At 29.2% G+C, this 19,900-nt stretch overlaps 1 protein-coding gene across 2 annotated transcripts; it reads right to left on the bottom strand.

Annotated features, from left to right (window-relative positions):
* Positions 1 to 363: 363 nt before the first annotated feature.
* On the bottom strand, positions 364 to 18,881 carry LOC106689773 (leucine-rich repeat neuronal protein 3). 2 transcript variants are annotated; one of them, XM_014434944.2, is made up of 7 exons: positions 18,723 to 18,881; positions 11,159 to 11,527; positions 10,782 to 10,976; positions 9,781 to 9,959; positions 6,766 to 6,976; positions 2,575 to 2,756; positions 364 to 1,037 (listed from the first exon to the last, which is right to left on the bottom strand). In XM_014434944.2, exons 2-7 carry the CDS (start codon positions 11,519 to 11,521, stop codon positions 794 to 796), a joined length of 1,374 nt encoding a protein of 457 aa, XP_014290430.1. In that variant the 5' UTR covers positions 11,522 to 11,527; positions 18,723 to 18,881; the 3' UTR covers positions 364 to 793. The 2 variants fall into 2 exon arrangements, with proteins under 2 accessions (XP_014290430.1, XP_066908479.1); XM_067052378.1 differs by lacking the exon at positions 18,723 to 18,881 and adding an exon at positions 13,108 to 13,567.
* Positions 18,882 to 19,900: the final 1,019 nt, after the last annotated feature.

Raw genomic sequence — 19,900 nt, 5'->3', positions numbered from 1 at the left:
TTAATCAAACCTGTACTTTTCCTCTCACAAAGTTAAGGGGTGAATACTCTACATTTGTGGTGTTTCTTTATGCAGTGTTCGGGGGTGAGTACATTCAATGTTTGATGTGTAAAACGTGTGTTAACACTGTTAAAAAAGAGTTGTTATTGTCATTATTATGTTATGCTAAAACCTATGGTAAATATTGAGTTTATTAAGTTTGGATATTCAGCATGCTTAGTTTTTATTATTCCTCTCTGTTTTGAGAAGCCGAACTCCCAAATGGAGTACCCACTTCTTATTTATTGGCAAACCTATTCAGTAGGCTTAGTATTTTTTTTTTCTAAATTAACTTAAAATTATAAAAAATATATACTAAGGCAATAAAAGGAAAATCATTTAATTATTTATTTGATCTTATAAAAAATCTTTACTATTATAAATAATAACTTTCATACAACACTTGTTACATCAGTATTAATATTACATAGTTTTAAAATGCAGTAAAATTAATGCACAAACTATATATTTTGTTTTTTCACAATAGTACTAAAGATTAGGAAGCTGTGACTAGATATCTATTTATCATTCTACTCTAATAAGTTGTGTAAAACATTAAATGTAATTATATTTTGTAGTATTAAAGGAAAAACTTTAATTACTCCATACAAAGGATTTCCATCTTAATTTTATTTTGATTATTGACTTATATTAAAAAAAAAAAGGTTGTATTAATTTTACAAGTCTACTTATATTATACATTGTTGTGTTTTAAAATTTTAATCACTACACTAGGTAATATAAATTTGAAGATTTAAGAATTCTGAAGATTTTTGTATGATGTATGATGATAATTATTTTTAACATTTTTATAGAGCACAAACACTATAAATGCCATTACTATTGGCATTATTGCAAAAACTAGTATTACAACAATGATTAATATTACATCATCTTTGTCTGGTTGATTACCATACAAATCCAGACATCTCATATGTGAACCCTTTTCACTAAGTTGATAAAATGATTGACCTTCCATCTCTACTGGTTTATCACATCTGGAACAAAGCAAACAAAATTAAAATAATTCTTTTTATCAGTATTTATTGTTCTTGAACGGAAAATATCTTAAACAGATATTATAAAAGTTAATTTAATTCATAATAATAATGTTTTATAGGCCAATTTTTGTAAAAAAAAAAAAAAAAAGTATTTTGCAATCTATTTCATGTTTTTTTATTTAAAGGCAATTCCGTATTTAACTCCTTTTTTTCTATTTTAGAAATTATTAGCCTTCTTGCTTCAATTTATTTATTTATTAAATTTACATCAGTATGCTAATATTTCTGACGTTTGTAACTCATTTTTAAAACAGGCCTCTGAAAATGGATGAACCATCCGAAATGTCAGAATTATTAGCACACTGAAGTAAAATTAATAAAGAAAGAAATTGGAGTAAAAAATAAGGATTATTTATTATTAATAATTACCAAACTAGACAAAAAATGAGTGAAGCATTTATGTTTTCATTCGTTGTTCAAAAACTATATGATTTAAAAATACCAAATAAACATTATTTTGATGTTATTATTTATTTCTACTCCTAATATGAGAAAAGTTGGCTTGAAGTTTAAAGCCCAAAATAAAAAAATCCTTTTTCAAACCATTTTTTTAATGATCAGTAACATAAACAAATTATTTATCCCCTTATGTTGTGGATAGGTTCCTAAATATCAGGTCAATCAGAACAAATATCATTCCTTCTAAATATATTCTTGATTTTTTTACGGTTTCTTAAAATTTTAAGTTTACCAATTTTTTCAAAATTTAACCTATAATATTTCTAATGAGACTAGAGTTAAAAATTAGGAATTTAGAAAAGTTGTAGTCTTTTTAAGGAGGTTTATAAGTAAATAAGAACCTTGTTTATTGTTTGTAAATAAATTTGTATATATATCGTTTGTAAATAAATTTATTGTTTATTAATTGTACATAGAAACCTTGTTTGTTTATAAAAAAAAACTTGTTTGTTTTGATAAAGTCTGGTTATTGTTTGAAAATGGGGAAAACATGTTTAATAAATGTAATGTCTGTGTAGTGCAATTAAGTTTTAAACTGGGTTCAATATAGCCACCTACCTCTGTGTGGTTCATTATGAATTACTTCTGCTTGGATCTTGGGATATATTAATGTATGTTTTGGGGATTTAGATTTCAAAAAAGTGAACTAAATGGTTGAAAAACCAGACTGAATTATTTTAAATTATAGAAACAGTTGTGTGGGGGTATTATTTAACATAAAAAAAACATTAGAGCAATAAAAGAAATAATTTTTTAAGCACTTAAGTTTCCCTCAGTTGCTATAATAGTTTGTTAGCCGATTTAGCTACCAGTGTAAATATAGTGTTGGGGATATATGAAAAATGCTGTCAAACACTATATTTAGAAACTAAAACAAAACTGATGTTATTAAAGTAGATCCTGAAATTGGTTATCTTATTTTACTTGTAGCTTCTTTCTAATTATTCCTATTAAATAAAAACATTTAAATATTCGAGATAAAAAACAGTATTAATTATCTGTCAGTGAAACTTACTCAATTCCATAAAGAAGAGAGGAATTAGTTGCATTTATTCTTGGAATCAAGGTTGTAAGCATCCATTGATTATTGCAGTCACAAATCCAAGGATTCATTTGAATATCAATATATTCCAATTTATCCCATCTACTTACTAGATTGAAATCCAAATATGACAAATCGTTGTGATGGAGTAAGAGCTGAAAGAAATTTTTTTTAGTTTTAGTTAATTAGTTATTATATGGTTTATTATTGAACCTGAAGTGAAAAATATAACTTCTATACATTCAAATTGGCAGAATAATTTAATCTACTGTTGTTTTAAAAGTGACTGTTTTCCAGATCAGAAAAAAAAATTTATATGATGTTTTTTAGTTTTCCCTTTATTAAGGAACTGAGATAAATTTTATGAAAACTTAATTGACACTTTTATTTCTGAACTGAACTCTACTTATTTTATTGTATCTTAGATTATTTTATTCAATTTTTTCTATTACACTTTAAGACTAAAATGTTTGTTGGAGACTTATTAATTATTAACTGTTTAATTTACAATATTTTATATGTTTATTTTGAAATGTTTTTTAATTTTATTGTACATTAATTTTAACCTTAGGGGACATGCAAAGTTTTTTCCATTCTATTCCATCACAATATACTGTGCAAATGTCTATTATTTTGATCTGTAAAACTCTAATACAGTTTAGATGTAGGTAAACAGTCAACCTTCTCTATTTAACTCTTCCTATTTTTTGATGAAAGAAACTATGGGTTAAAGCTTTAAGAATTATCTTTATTCTTTTATTAGTCTTCATCTCAATACAAAAATGTGAAAATTTTATTTTAATTGTGTAGCACGCTTCCAACATTAAAGAGTTATAGTGGAATATTTTGAGGGAGTATGGTTGTTTTCATAGGGTTTGATAAATATCGGAGTCTGATCGAAATTTCACTCGATCCGGTAATAATCGGGGTCCTATTAGACAACACAGGACCTTCCATTCCTTCAGTTTGAGCACTTGAATGTACCCATAGATAAAAATGTAGTATAATAAAATTCCATCTGGATGTAACCCTGGGTGGTTCCATTGTATTGTTCATGATTTTGAGAATAGTTAGATCACTATAGCGACTTTGCTACTATCTGTTGGTCCTCGCTCAAGCTGCCGATTGACTGTTACGTCCTGACAATGCTGACCACCTGTCATAATGAAAACTACTACTGTCATCAGGCAAAAGCCGTATATTAATATTTTTACAATTTCTTATATATACTTTAATTTCACAAATGTAACAACTATATAATATATTGTAATATTATAAATATATTATTTGAATCAATAGAGATTATATCAGAATCTTCTGATCATCTTAGAACGAGCTTCTTACACATAGCATCTCTCGATGGCATTTTATAGCCCAGAGAGTTGACTTTACGCAATTTGATAAAACTAAGTGCGAAGTACTCTTCTGGTGCAGAGTACCCCACATATTGAATTGGAGACAGGACTAATTAATTACACTCAAACACCTAAATACCTCTTATTCTCACCAATGTTATCATGCAAAGGACGCGTGTAATGTTGATCATAAATTTTACATGTGGATCCCACAAGGCATCATGACCATTATGGTCTCAAATGTACAAAATATATGTTATATAATATGTTATATTTCTTTTTCTTCTGCTGACAGAAAATTTTGATGCGGTTTATTATTATACTTATTCCATCAATAAAGACAAAAAATTTATGTGGTTCATTATTACTCTTCCTTCACCAATAGAAAATTGTCTATGGAAGATTATATATTTAATCATTAAATTATGAACTTTTTAATGGTTATTCATATCACTATAATCTATGTTTTCCCAATTCTCGTTCGGTGAATGCTAAAATGAAAATGCTCACTCCCTATCGATTTACAAAAGACTATTTTGATAATCAGATTGATTCTGGATATGCAAAAACAGGACGGCATGTACAAAACCTCTTGTGCTAACCATTTAAATTCAAAATATGCTCTGCCATACGGACACTGAAACTATAAGTGATATAAGTTAAGTTTTCTAGAAAATTATTGTTATAATAATCATATAATATTTGTAGAACGTATAGTAGATTGCATATAATAGTCGTTACTGTTTTAATGGTTCCAGAAATACAAAAGAGATACAGGTTTTATTAAAAGAAGAGCGGTTCACAAAAAAAAAGGGTACATAACTCCCTAACGTTTATTCACCAATGTTAAAATTATATTAATTGTTTTGCTAACAATCAGTGTGCAGTGACCGCTATATAACAGGGTCCCCGTATTTAAATATTCCATGTGATTTCTTTTTGTAATTATTCATTGGGATTTATTATGAAAATATAATATTATTACCTATAATCAACATACTTATGTATAAATTAGACAAGTTTGTACGGGGGTTGCACCATAAACAAATAAATATATTGAAATTAGACTACACAGACAAAGAATGCTAATAGGACATGATATTATTTATTATATATTTTTTATTTAACATTTATCAGGTCGAGAGCTCGGGGTCCAGGGATTTTAGCCCCCCCCCCAATAGTTTCACGTTGTTTAAAGGTCTTTAGAAATGCAAGGTTACCCTATTCCAAAGTCACAAATTATGATAAAAACTAAATCAATTAGACCTTTCTAACCTCACTTTCCAGGAACTGTTCTGAAACAAAACCCCTAAACGTTTGTCAGAAATGTTTAAAAATGATCTCAAAATATTTATAGATGCATCGAAAAACAAAAAAAAACATTTAGTTGCAGTAGGTGTCCACTCTATGAATGAACTGCCTATGAACCTCCCTTCAAAATTTAATATGTTCATTCCAGAATTTTACGGGGTTACTGAAGCTTTCAAATTAGCTAACAGGTCTTATAAAAACAAAAAAAAATTGTAATTTTAACTGAGTCCGCTTCTGTATGCAGCTACCATAAAAATTCTCCTAACAATTTCAGAATGCAATGGTTCCCAGGGCATATTGCTCTGTACGGGAACGAACGGGCGGATAAGCTAGCTAAACTAAATACAGAATGCGAAAAGAATAACAAGTCGGCGAATAGTAGTAGATATGCCAGGTCAGGATCAAAGGGCAAGAGCCACTTCATTATACAACCCAGTGTTAGCTTACGACCATGGTTCTCTAATATTAATATGGTGCAAAATAAGAATAATATATCAGTAATAATAAGGCTGAGGATTAACCATGGTCGTACAAATCGAGGACTTACATTGATTGGAGGCAGAAAGAGCGACAAATGCATCAGATGCAGTGCTGAGGTGGGTCCTGTTCACGTGATCACTGAATGCGGTAAGTACAAATGGCGTTCGTGTGAAGTATCCGGACATACAGAGTCGGAAAGCTTTCTTCCAAGAGTGGGTAGGTTGGATGGGAACATAATGCAGTCTTTGTGTCGCTTCGTGGAGGAGTGCAATAAAGACATCTAAAAATTTGGCAACATCTGGATAAACGACTGACCCGGAATCCTCGCACAAGACTGAAAAGACAGGAAATTGCTCGTCGATTTCGACTATTGCAGCACTTACTAGATAAACGGTCTTCCAACTTCCAATTCATTTCAAAACAGTGAGCTACCTGACTGTAATAAGGCCAATCTGAACCTACGAAATTGAGCTTTGGGGCTCCACTAAACCTTCGAATTCCTCTCATATCCAATCCTTACAATCCAAAATCCTTCGTAAAATTCTCAATGCTCCTTACTTTGTCACAAATAAAATCATACATAAAGACCTTTATGTACCCTATGCAACCGATCTAGCCCGAATCAGATATCATTCATTCCATTATAAACTCCCTAACCACCCAAGGTTAGAAACTAGTGGTTCTAACCTTGCATCTGCCTCCACTCCTGACAATCCTCCGAGGCGCCTAAAAAGAAGATGGCCATGAGACCTGCTAGTGTAGAAACGTCGTTAGAGTGCTACCAATGGGTAGTTCTCTACACGCCTGTATCACTCCATTATAACTTAGTTCAAATTGACTGAATATGTAATAATGTACAGTTGTAAATTTCAATAAATATATTAAATAAAAAAAAAAATTGGCATTATCATTTATAATTTGATTTGATTTTTTGATGTTGCATTTAACGAAATTCCGGGCTGCACAGAATTTCCGTGCAAGTCTTGTAGTAAAAAAAATATTAGTTTTCTTTTATTACCTTGCGTAGTGGCGGCCAAGTAGGCGTTTCTTCGGTTCCCCAAGGTTTGTGCTTAAAAGCATCTTCTGATATACTACTCAATAGTCTGTTATGAGAACAATGTAATTCTTCTAGGTTGATGAGACCACTCAAAGAGCCATTCCCAATTTTACGAAGTGCAAGCATCCAATTAATTTTTAATATTTTCAATGTGGGAATTTCAGGAAAAGAACTGGAACAAATGTAAATTAAATTAATTATTATATTGCTGTTATCTTTTTTATCATTAAAATCGTTTTAATACGAATAAGTATCAACTTTCATTCGTCTTATACCGAATCGAAGAAATAAACATTGAGGAATGCGCTGACAATTTTTCATCTTTAAACAAAATTATTTTGGAAAAATCTAAATTACGAGCTTCGTGGTTTTCAAGGACCAACGTGGCTAGAGCTCTTAATTTTTCTGGAGACGTTTTTGACCAAAGGTAAGTCCAAACTAACGTAAGGTTAGAAAAGGATTGTTCTTCATTGCTAATAGGCTCTGGCTTATTTTTCCAATATTATTAATTCTACTCATAAAAATATTTAAAATTTCAATGGTTGATGATGTTATATTTTCTATAATTAATATTTGGTGCAAAAGTAGTAAATCATTCAAAACCATTGATGGTACTCAATATTTTTGGAATAATAGGAATTGCAATTTGATCTTCTCTTGTTAGATTGTGACAAGTCGTACATCGACCAACATATTCGCTACAAGTGTCTGTTTCAAAGTTAAGATAAGAAGGCTACCACGGAGGGCGAGTGTGGCAGGTTCACAGCGTTGGGACTGTTGTCAGAATTATTGAGACTGTTCTACTCGCTATAAGTAAATGTTTTTTATGTAAGATAGGTAACACAGTATCAACGGGAGGGGGTTGTGGTATTACACGCTACGGCTCCTTTAATAAAATGTAAATGTCACTTGTTAAACTCAAAAAAATTGTTTATTCGATATTGCGAAAATGAATGGAATTAAAAATGTATATAAATTAGAACAGTGGTTCCGATCCGCTGTCCCGTGAACCTCTTTCAGCTGTGTCGTGAAACAATTTATCAAGAAATAAAATTTTCAATAGATCCAAATATTTTTATAAAAATAATTTTGACATAGTGCAGAACTTGATATCACACGACTTAGACATGATCTTCAAATACAAAAAAGCATCTCAAAGACAAGTAAGTTATTTTTGAATTATATAAATTTTTATTTTATTTGTATCTGATATCCTCAGAACTTTGCTAGAAGAATATTGTTTTTTTTTCAACACATACCAAACTCTTTACAGCACAGAATTATGTGGGTTGTGAACCAAGCTGCGCTTGTTTTATTTATCACAAAGGCCACAAAAAGTAACTTTTTGAAAGTAAATTGGATATTTAAGTGTTTTTTGGTTTTGCTGAAACCAAAAATGATTTTTTTATTTCATCACGTACATATTTTATGCGAAATCATGAAGCCTTAATATCGTTATATCGTTATGTAGCTCAAAAATCAAGAAATTCTTTCATAGCATCTCCAGGGCACTGAACCGTTAAGATACACGAAACGACAAATCTGACTCAATTGTTTCCATGCGAATTCGATATATAAGGATAATATTGTATAATTGTTTGAATATGTTCCAGTATTTTTTTCTTTATGAAGAAGGTAAAAGTCTTTTAACTTAATTCATCTTTCAAGTTTATAGAAATTTTGTTATTAAATTAATTACCTGTAAATTTCATTAGTTTTCCTCTTCTTTCCTTTTCAAAAATAATTCAACGCCTTATCTACTCATTTAATAACACATGGGTGGCTATTATTTTTGAAAAAAATACTTGGCACAGAAAGTAGTAGTTTAAATGTTTCTTATTTGCTATTGAATTTGTTTGTAAATTTTTCAAGCCCAACTTGTAAACCTTATTGCTTATGTATTATTATTATAATTATATGGGCGACAAACCATGGAGGTCTAATTCCTCGCGCGATGTATCAGGAAATACATCGCGCGTTTCTAGACGTGGTTTTTTCGTAGGTTGGGTTCTTCTCTCCCACGCCTATTTTTTGTGATTGCTCACAAATGCCCGGAAGAGGTTGTGAGAGAGTTTTGTAATATTATATGCTTGAAAAAAGCCTAGATGGGTCCGGGACTCGATCTAACAACCTTTAGGTTGGTAGACTGGCGCATTCTCACGCTGCTACCACTTCCCCTTTGGTATACTTATGTATACACGTATGCTTATGTATACTTTGTTAAAATTCAAATGGTTTGTTTATGATACAGATGGAAAAACAATTTTTCTTTCATTAATAAATAATAAAGTATACATTTACTATATTGAAGGCAATGAAAAGTCATTCGAACATATTTAAAGAATAGTTTTTATGTTGTCTTATTCCTCAAGTTCAAATTGACCTAGGAGAGACCGATTTGTACCATTTCACATATTTTAACACCCTTATATAACCTTTAAAATTCGAACTTGATCGGTAAGCTACTTTAGATTATTATCTTATCATATATGATTATCTTGATTTTTGTACTGTAAAACTGGCATTACATCATTTGGCGAAAAATCTGTACGTGATGGAATAAAACGGAATTCATAATGAAGGACTTCAAAACTTAAACAGGTCCTAAGCAGAGATCAGTACACCGTAAGGCTGGGTGCTTATTGGGCAGCCTGGAACAAGGTGGGCGAGGAACTTAGGAGATACCAATCTACTCCTATAATTACCCATCACTTAGCCAATGCACTATAATTATAATAAACTCATTAGAATCTTACACAAAACGTGAAACATACGTTTTATGTAATCTTTCACATTTTTAACTGAGAGAATTAAAAATTAGGTTTTGTCTTCAAAATCTAAACTTTCGTCCTTCGTCAGCCGCAAGTTTCCCCTTATATGCTCCTCATAAGAATTTGGGTTGATTTACTGACTACACCTTCAGCAGATATTAACTTATTTTAATTAATTTTATTTCTTATGTTAAAAATTACTCACGTAATCTGAGAAATGGGGTTATCATCCAAAATCAGCTCTTCAAGAGAATGCACTTCACCGAGTGTATTTGGAACTTCAGTGAAAAAATTATTAGACATATTCAGTACTTTAAGGTGCGTAGGCCCGTGAAGGAACGTTGGTGGAAGACTTCTTAACTGGGAGCTGGATATATCTAGCACCTGGAAGAGTAAGCTGTGTGAGGCACTCAATAAATACTTTCCATTATTAGAAAATAATAAATGCTTTTACGCAGTTTCTGCGGAAAATTCTTAATACAAAAAATTTTAATTACTAATTAAATCCTGGTTATTGATAAAACATATCATAAGCAGGAAAGCTTTTCACGTTTCATTATCAATAACAATTTTTAACATTTATTAATATTTCAATTGTCATATTTTTTTTTTCTGGAAATGAAGCATAATTCCATTCATAACGAAGGTTATATTGTGCATAATTTCCTTCGGTATGCTCTGATAACAATTATTCTTAATTTTATAAATCACTTGTAAAATGTTTTGTAAACAGTGATCCGTGGTCACTAAACACTTTTTTATATTGAAGCTTTTCCAGATCATTCAAATACCAATTTTTTTTAGCGATAAATTGCCTAATGACAAGTTTCTGTAGAGTCGAGGTTATCGACTTTAATTCTGAGCCGCATCTTCAGATATCAATAACTCCATTTACTAATATAATGCTATAATTTTCAATTTCCTAATATTTTTTTCAATCTTCGAAAGAACATTTTGTAATCATGTGCATCAAGAACAATTAGACATGTTTAATGACTCACTCCTAACTAAAAAAATCTTTAATAACTAAAGATATTAAAATCTTAATAACTCTTCTCAAAAATTTAATCAGAAATTCTCATAGGAAAAATAAATAAAACTCCATACTTTGAAAATAATTAATGCTAAAGACATAACAATAGAATAATCCTGATCTTTTCATGTATTTTCATTAACTTATCGATGGTAAAAAGGTAAAAAACTTACTTCTAAATGGTAAATTGAAGAAATAGCAATTGCTGTTGACATATCAATGGTTTTAAGTGGGTTGGAATCAATGCTTAAAACCTTGAGATTTGGTAAATGCTCAAATATGTCGTTCTTCAGTGAATGGATCATATTTCCACTTAAATGAAGAATGGTTATATTCAGAGGTTGATAGAACTGTGGAGAATAATTACCCTGGAACATGATAGTTTATTAATCTTAGAACCGAAAACAATTTAAATTTTAATTCAGTATATATATCTGTTATTATTAATTCAAGAGAACAAAAAAACACAGGTAGGTTTATAATACACTTCTTTTCAAATATACTATTCTACACTAATACGTATAGAAAAATAACCAATATAAAAATTTACCTTAAATATGTGTGGAGAAAAAGCGGCTGAAGTCAAATGGTTGTAACTTAAATCGAGCTCTGTCAAATTGGTAATAGACCTAAACGCAGCATCGTCAATTTTCGTGATATAGTTATGCCTGATCGACAATTTTGTTGTGCCAATAGGTGGGAAAGGTTTTAGATGTATGATCTTGTTAAAGTCCAAAACGATGGAATCAACTTGAATTATTCCTGACCAAGAGCTGTCATTAAAATGATTTTCGAGGCCTTGTTTTGAACAGTCAACAATCCCACCTTTGCAATTACAAAAAGAGCAAATCTCAGCTGAAGCCTGAACACAGCAAATTAATGCTGTCACACTCAACCACAATATCAGTGACATTCTAACCTAAAAAAATTTAATAGTTTCATTAATAACTAAAAAAAAAACCAATTAATGCTTTCCATTAAAAAAAAAAAAAAAAACTGATGATACATATTAGTTGTATTAAAACTATTTGTTTATTTTTAATAAAAGTTGTCGATGTGAACTCACTACATTTTACCATAGAAACTAACGCTTTGAAGGGTTGATTGTAAATAAACGTTTTCATATTATAGTCATTCTCTATTATAGTCAATATTAACACTAAGATGGGGTCGTTATTCCACATAACGTTTATTGCTATCGATGAGTACATTTTCCTCACATGGAAGTAAAGAACATGCAAAAACAAAATCAGAATCTAAGGAAGCTTATAATCTTAGGATAATTAAAAATATAAAATAAATATTTAGACAAATATTAGCAAACACATTTATAATGCATTTTAAGAATGATTTTCATTTTATTTTTATACATTAAGACAACTTTAGTCATTGGAAAAGGAAAGGAAAGGTTATAAAATTAAAAAATCGCAAATAAATAGTTGAATGTATGTTTAATTATTATTATAGTAAGTCTATTGTGTCTTATAATCTCCCAGTAATAAATTACTAGCTGGGTTTATCTGTATACCCTCACAAGTTTAGCCAGATACAAACCTCTGGTCCTTATTTTTTGAAAATCTTTCCCTAAGTAGCCACTATTGATCAAGTGTCCATTACTGGTATCCACGAGCCAAATTTACTAAATACAACCAAGCACTCATTGGTAACGTTGAGCTCAAGTTACTCTCGCAAAGTGCATCGTAATTGTAACAGTGAGTAAAAATTACTCACTAAAGTTTAAAACATACAATCTTTTACTCACCTATCTTATCTCCCATTTCAGATATAGAGAGGGAGGATTTTAAATTCTACTTTAAACTTTACTAAGTAATACAATTTAGGGTTGTGTTTTTTCTCTGAGCATTGCATATATACATAGCAAGTAATTATACCATTTTTCCAATACAAATATAAATATAACCTCATAAGCATTTGAACTTTTGAGTGTGATGAGAGATCTGGTTCATTATAAATCTTTTAACATTTGCCTTTCATTCTTTCACACAGTGGGTAACAACGTATATGTGAGCGAAACTCTGTAATCCCTTTGAGATTAAAACTCGGAGTGGTATAAAAACATTATTTAATATATTTTCCTACATTTACAAAAGTATTTTATCAGTGTTGGGTTGTATGAACTTGTGATTTTGTACAATATTAGCGTTATTGTTTATACTTGTACTAATATTTAACTGATATTATTTTCCGCTTGGAGATAAAAACATGAGTCAAAATAGAACTTTTTTAAAAAAAGGAACTGGTTTTTAATTAATTATATACTTTATAATCTAAAAACAACATTATCTATTTTTAAAAAAAAGTATTATTGTTTATAAAAAATAAGTATTATTATCTGTATAAATCATGAATATATATTTGTCCTGATACTGACTTAAAATTAGAAACATAACAATAGCATTGGATATTTTTGGTTTAGAATCGTACACTTTAATAAGCACTTCTCACTTGAGTTTGAGAAATTAAATTATTTGTTCATACCTTTCCCAAATGTTGCGCAAATATAAACTGTACCGTCATCGAGAAGGAGGTCCATGAGTCATTACATGATTCGAGATGACTTTATCGGAATTGACATAATGGTGATGCCAGAAAGATTAAATAAAGAGTGAAAACGTTTTTTAAGAATTTATATTTTAAGAATAAATATTCGTTTTGAATTTGTTCTGCTATTTAGTCTTCTACACTGAAGCCATAAATATAAAAAAAGGCACTTTATTGGCCGAAACACAAAAAATCACAGGAAGGTTTTCAAACTAAAAGGTTTGGAGATATAAATTCAGGAAAAAAATAAACGGAAGCTTTTGGGTGTAGATTTTCTATACCAAATATGAACTAAATATTTAATTCGATAGATTCAAGTAGTTGGTGGTAAAATATTTGGTCTTACAACATGACACTTTTCAATGAAAAGTGAATCTGCACTAAGTAGGAACAAAACAGAAACAATGACTGGAAAGGATAAATGTTATGCAAACAATTGATTAGTTGCACTTGTATAAACATAAAACGTTTGCTCATTTTACTGTATATAACGTTATTTATCTATGACGTTGTCCCTTTTGTTTTGGAGAGTTCATGTTCCACTAGACAACGTGAGAGGGTACGTTTAGGACGCTTACAAATGTGATACAGTTGAATATAGGATGTCTGCTGTTTTTTCCTTAGTACCAGAATCTTGGTTATGTTATCATTAAAATGTTGGCCCATATTCTTTCTCTCTTCACCCAACGTTTAAAAGTCCATCGTAAACATCTTCCATTTCTGATTAGGACATATTTTTTAAACAATTATTGGAAGAGAAATGTTTAATTAAAGGGAGTTATTAGTTTTCCTGTCCTAAAGGTGATACTTTTTTTCAGACATATATGCTAATGTACCACTTACAGAGCTCATTGGATTATATTGTAATACGGGTTTACTGTAATAAATTGAATAATACAATATCTTTGGAATTATATACCAAAATATTAATGTACAATACGATACCCTTATTTTATCATAAAAACATCATTTACCTGGGTTGAAGACTAAGCTTTAGGTCCTAAAACCCAATATGGCAATAAACAAATAAATGAAACAATATTTTTATATCATAATATATTATATATAATATTATGAATTATTTAGTCTCTCTTCATCTGCATAATTTTTTTTTTTAATTTCATTTTATAGGGTAAATATGTCATCAAATGTTAAAAACCTTATGCTTCTTTCTTCGATAATTTATTTTTAACGGATCTTTTGAATTAGGCAAAAAGGAGTCCTCTCGTTCAGCATAAAAAAACTAACATAACTATGAGGAGGAGATATATTGATGGCCACAGCGATCATTATCTTTAATAGATTAGAATTTCTTGTCAGCATTATTTAATACATTTATTATTATTGTTTTTCAAATATACTATTGCGAAAAATGGAATAGAAATCGTAATGCGAACTAATATCTTAACATCTTTTTTTTTTAAATTAATATGTATATCCTTACATTAAATTACCATTTAATTGTATCTTGATATTTATTAACTCACTTTAAAAATAATCTAGACTTATTTCATCATTAAGCTCATGGCAGGATATAGAGATTTCGTCCAGTACCGTTATTTACTGTTCGATTTTTAGAAATTATTATCACATAGCCATATCCCTCAAAAACATAATCAAAGAGAATTTTTTCGATTTAAATTTAAAATTTTAGGTGGATTCCGGTACCCGAAATAGGCTGATGAGTTCTAGCCAATTGTTGAATTATTGAATGGGAACATTGTCAGAATAAATTCCAGTTTTTGGTGAGATGATTATATATTATGATGTCATGGTTTACCATCATAGTTGTTAACTCACTGAAGCAAGATTGGATTTTATTAGCATGAAAGGCGTCGAACTTTAGATATGCCGGTATTATTTTCATAATTTAACCAATCAATAATACTAAAATAAACTCTAGAATGTTTTAAAACCAAAGAAACAAAGAAATAATAACAATAGTATGTGTCTGGAAAAATGAAAATCTCACATTATATAATGTCCAATGTATGTACACTGAGAAATAAATTGTTGATTGATGTATTGATGTAAAATTAAAAAAAAAAAAAATGTCAGCATAATAGTTCAAGTTTAGTTTTTTTTTTTATCTGGAATGTATAGTATTTTGCCCCTTCCACGTTTTTCTGGATGTTGAACTCAATTCGATTTACCACCTCAATGTTTATTTCCGGAAAAGTCAAATTCAAAAAAGCTCAATAAATTAAATATAAAATATTTTTAATTTTCTTCCATAACATGAACACAATCCGTTAAAAAAAAATCAACCTATGCTAAATTAATTAAGAATAGAGATGGGCAAAAATTAGCTAAGTTGAAACTAATAGCCAAAATTGCTATGGATACGGTCCTTATTCGTGAATGAACCATAAATAAATAAGTATTTTATCCATGGAAATTTTAGCTATTAGTTTCAACTCTAGCTAATTTTTGCCCAACTCTGATTAAGAGCATATTCCCCACATTTTCGTACTCAATAATTGTGTTCATATTGGGCATCGTTTAGGAGCACTTTCTTGATTCACTAATCCAATGGAGACCAGAATGGGATCTCAGTGGAAAAGGTTGGAAAAATTCTGAAAAAGTGTTTGTTTAATTATGAATTTCCCTTCCTATAAGTTCCTAAAGTTTATGGTACTAATTATGAATTTCAACTTTCTCAACTAAAAAATCCAAACAGGAATTTTTTTTGGCTCATAACTAGCATACGATGCATTATTCGAATATCTTCTATAACATTAAATTAGACAAGAGAAAATTATCTACAATAGTAAATCTAATGACTATTTTGTTCCAAGAACCGTAATATAGTAAGCGCGATTCGAAATTGTGGTCTAGAATATTTCGGAGGTTTTAGAGAAGTTCTGAAAATTTCTCACATCCTGGGTCCTATGTGATGCTTATTATGAATTTCAAGTTTTCGATCCTAAATTTGTCAGTCTAAAACCTGAGTATTTCGAAATTTCGACTTGGCTTGCTTGGAAACGGACCATACAAACATGCCGTTTTTCAATTTCAGGCGCTTTTTAAACATTGCTCGATTTAACTATCTTAAAATATTCTCTACCCGTTTTAATCTAATATTTCAAAAGTGATATAGGTCCGTCGCTCCCCAGGAGTCAAAATTTTCAAATCAAAATTGGGTGTAATTTACTCTTTTTATTGTAAAATAATAGGAGCTATTCGAATAATGTATGATTTTCTAGTTATGAACAAAAAAGAAACAATTTTTTTTATAAAGGGAGATGGCCTAGGAGTGGTGAAAAGTATTCAAAAAGTAATTAAACAATTTATTACTACTAAGGCTCACAATGAATAGTTAAATTACTATTTGAGTTATTTTTACCGCACCCGGAACATCTTCCTTTTTTCATATACATGGTCAATAAACGATCTTTCAAAAATTTTGTTTGATTTATTTTTGTTATACTTCCGAAATAAAATCGAGGAGGAAAATTTGAAATTCGTAATAATTACTATTAAAAAACAAATTTTATGATTTAATATACTAGGATTAGACATTTTTCAATTTCTGTAATTACCAAGTTGGTAATTATATCCGTTAAGCCAAACATCGGATATTCATTTGGAATTCATAAACATTTGGATATTCATGCAGCTAGATATAGAATTAATAGCTTATTATTGGTAGTTAAATAGAGCCAAGCAGATGATAATAAACTGCTAGATCTTTTTCAGGTTTCTATTAGTTTTTCAAAATTACAATTAGGCTCGTTTCAAAATGGATCATCAAAACCAAAAAATTATTAGAATCAAAATTGTAGATAACTTCCTTTTGTTTAATATGATAGAAGTTATTCGAATAATGTGTGGTTTTCGACTAACGAAGAAAAATGGAAAACAATTTTTGTACGGATTTTCTTTTGTTATACTTCAGATAAAAATGAGAGATGGCAAAGTTGAAATTTTTAATAATTACTCCACAAAAACACAAATTTTATATACATAGATATTAGACATTTTCCAACTTGTAGTGTTGTAATAACCAATTTGGTACTTATATTTGTGGATTCGTATAGTGTATCATAGCATGTTCCAAAGTTTGCAGATTTATGCGGCTATTTATCTAATTAATCGCTAATCCACATCCTTACTAATTATTTCTAGTTATTCTAAAAAGGGGCAAGTAGGGGCAAACAGACTTTAAACCCTAAATTTCTGCAGAAACCACCATTTTTGCCCCCTAGTATATTCTCAATAGGTACTCGTACATCAAATCGGTTCGCTTTAAAACGAACTGTCAAAAATCATCAGAATCAATACTGTAGATAATTTACTCTTTTTTTTTTTTTTTTTTTACTTAATATAGTATAAGCTATTCAAATAATGCATGATTTTCAAGTTAAGAGCAAAAACGAAAAAATACATTTTTGTATGGATTTTTTTTTTATACTTTATTTAAAAAAAAATTAAATGGCAAAGTTCAAATTCATAATAATTAACTTAAAAACAGAAATGAACAAAGTTTGTGATTTTAAATACCTAGATTAGATATTTTCCAACTCTTAAGTGCTGAAATGAAGAATTGGGTACTTAAGTTTGTCAGTTCGACAGTCCATATTTTATATGCGGGTAGATATTTTATTAATTGCTCATTCTCGTTAATTTAAATAATGGGACTAACAGACAATAGATAGTCATAGTTAAAATTATTTTTAAATTTTCTGATTTCGATCGGGCAATTAAAAATAAGGACAAAATGGTTTATACCTATTCATTCCATTTAAAAATATGACATAAGTATGAAAAGATTAATTATAAAAAAAAAATTTAATTTAAAATAAAATCGATTTTATGGGATCAACCATGAAATTCAAAAATTTATAGGCTTATAGTAGGAATGCCAGCGAATGGATATATTGTTTCAAAGATTTGGTAAAATTAGAATTGAATTGTATTTAGGCGTAGACTTTATTTGTCTAGAAAAAAAAGTATTTGAAAAAAAAAATAGGTTTTGACTGCGCTGAAATATGAATCCTCATTAAAAAAGAAAGGATCAACTAGAATTTCCCAGATAGTGTAATGTTTATGGATAGCTGAGATATGTTTTGATGACAGGATCATAAATTTTCGTTAGATAGTGCTGAGTGAAAGTTCGGAGGCCTGGTTTGAATCTTAACAAGGAGTTCATTCAACGATCCAAATGCATCTCAATTATTGGTAAAGTCTATACTTGCTAAATAAATATAAAGTATTTTAAATTGTCTTTCAATGGGAAAATAAAATTTCGTTTTTTCAATTCAATAAAGACACAAAATTTTATTAGTTAAATGCAATATATATTTTTTAAAAAGTTTTATGAATCACACTACAAATTCATAAAGTTAAAAGATTTTACGTGAAAATGTAATTGTTTGAATTGCTATAAAATAATCCATTATACTGATTGTTGAATTGTTTAAATAGCAGCGTTTTTTTTTCCAAAATAAACATTTGGAAGTCTTAAGGTAAAGCGAAGCATAAATAATTAGGAAGATCTAATTTTATAATCTTGAAATCATAAGAGTAAAAATTTGTTCATCAATACTTACTTGAGAGAAAACCTTATTTCACAAGAGTTCCACATAAACTAAAGATAATTATCGATATAAATACGAACAATAACGAGGGGTTTATACTGAAAAATCGCTATTTTGGAATATGAATAATACTGATGAAACACAAGGTGTGTCCGTCAGTATATCGAGATTATCTGTTATCTCATTTAAAGTAAACAAGAGATAAAGAAGTTACTCATTACTACTTCAATTGAATTTAGATAAAACTATTCAACAAAATAAAAATAAAAAAGTACTTTAAAAATTCATTTTCTGTTATTTATTTCATTTTTAACGAATTATTAAATCATTTATTTTCGTTTAAATCGGTGTGAAATAATAAGGCAAATAGATTTATAACAAATGGATTTTAGTTTTCGAACAACAGACAAAGCTTCTTAATTTTACTATTTAAAAAAAAATGTTCAAGATATTTTATGATCTTAAAGAGAAAGTAAATGCATGCACAGCAACCTGTTAATAAATATAATTTTTTTTTATTATGAAACAGTAGATTGGAGAAAATTTCTTAAGAATCTACTGAAAGATTAGTAGTTAGTTAATTTATTTTGAGAAATCTATATCTCAGTAACTATGTGACGTACAGATGTCTATTAGCACTCAAATTAATGGACTATTAAGACCTTTACCTTCGTAGGAATAGTAGTTTTCATGATATTTGCTAAAATAAATTGATTTATAGTTGTTCGGACAATAAGTTTGATTTATGAAGAACTTTATTTCAGAAACCATTGAACTTACAGATATCTGCTAGCGCTCAAATTAAAGCTAGTTAAATTTACTATAAAATAGTTAATAATATTTATCTTTGTAGGAGTAGTAGTTTTTATGATATTTGACAGAATAAACTCATAAAATGTTTATTTCTAGTTGTTCGTATAAAATATTGGATTTTTGGAAAAATATATCTCTAGATCCATAAAACGTAGATATGTCTGCCAACACTCAAAATAATGGAAATTTAACTTATTCTAAAGTAGTTTATGACACTTATCTTCGTAGGAGTAGTAGTTTTATGATATGCACATATGAATATAAATTTGGCAAATGAAAATTGGTTCGAACAACTATAAATCACTTTATTTTAGCAAATTTCATGAAAACTATTACTCCTACGAAGATAAACTACTTTATAGCTCATTAAACTAGCT

Source organism: Halyomorpha halys, unplaced genomic scaffold (genome assembly GCF_000696795.3).
Source record: "Halyomorpha halys isolate HHAL.00 unplaced genomic scaffold, Hhal_1.1 Scaffold1463.1, whole genome shotgun sequence".
Classification (NCBI taxonomy): domain Eukaryota; kingdom Metazoa; phylum Arthropoda; class Insecta; order Hemiptera; family Pentatomidae; genus Halyomorpha; species Halyomorpha halys.
The sequence above is the reverse complement of the archived record's forward strand: the minus strand, read 5'-3'. Positions and strand labels throughout refer to the sequence as shown.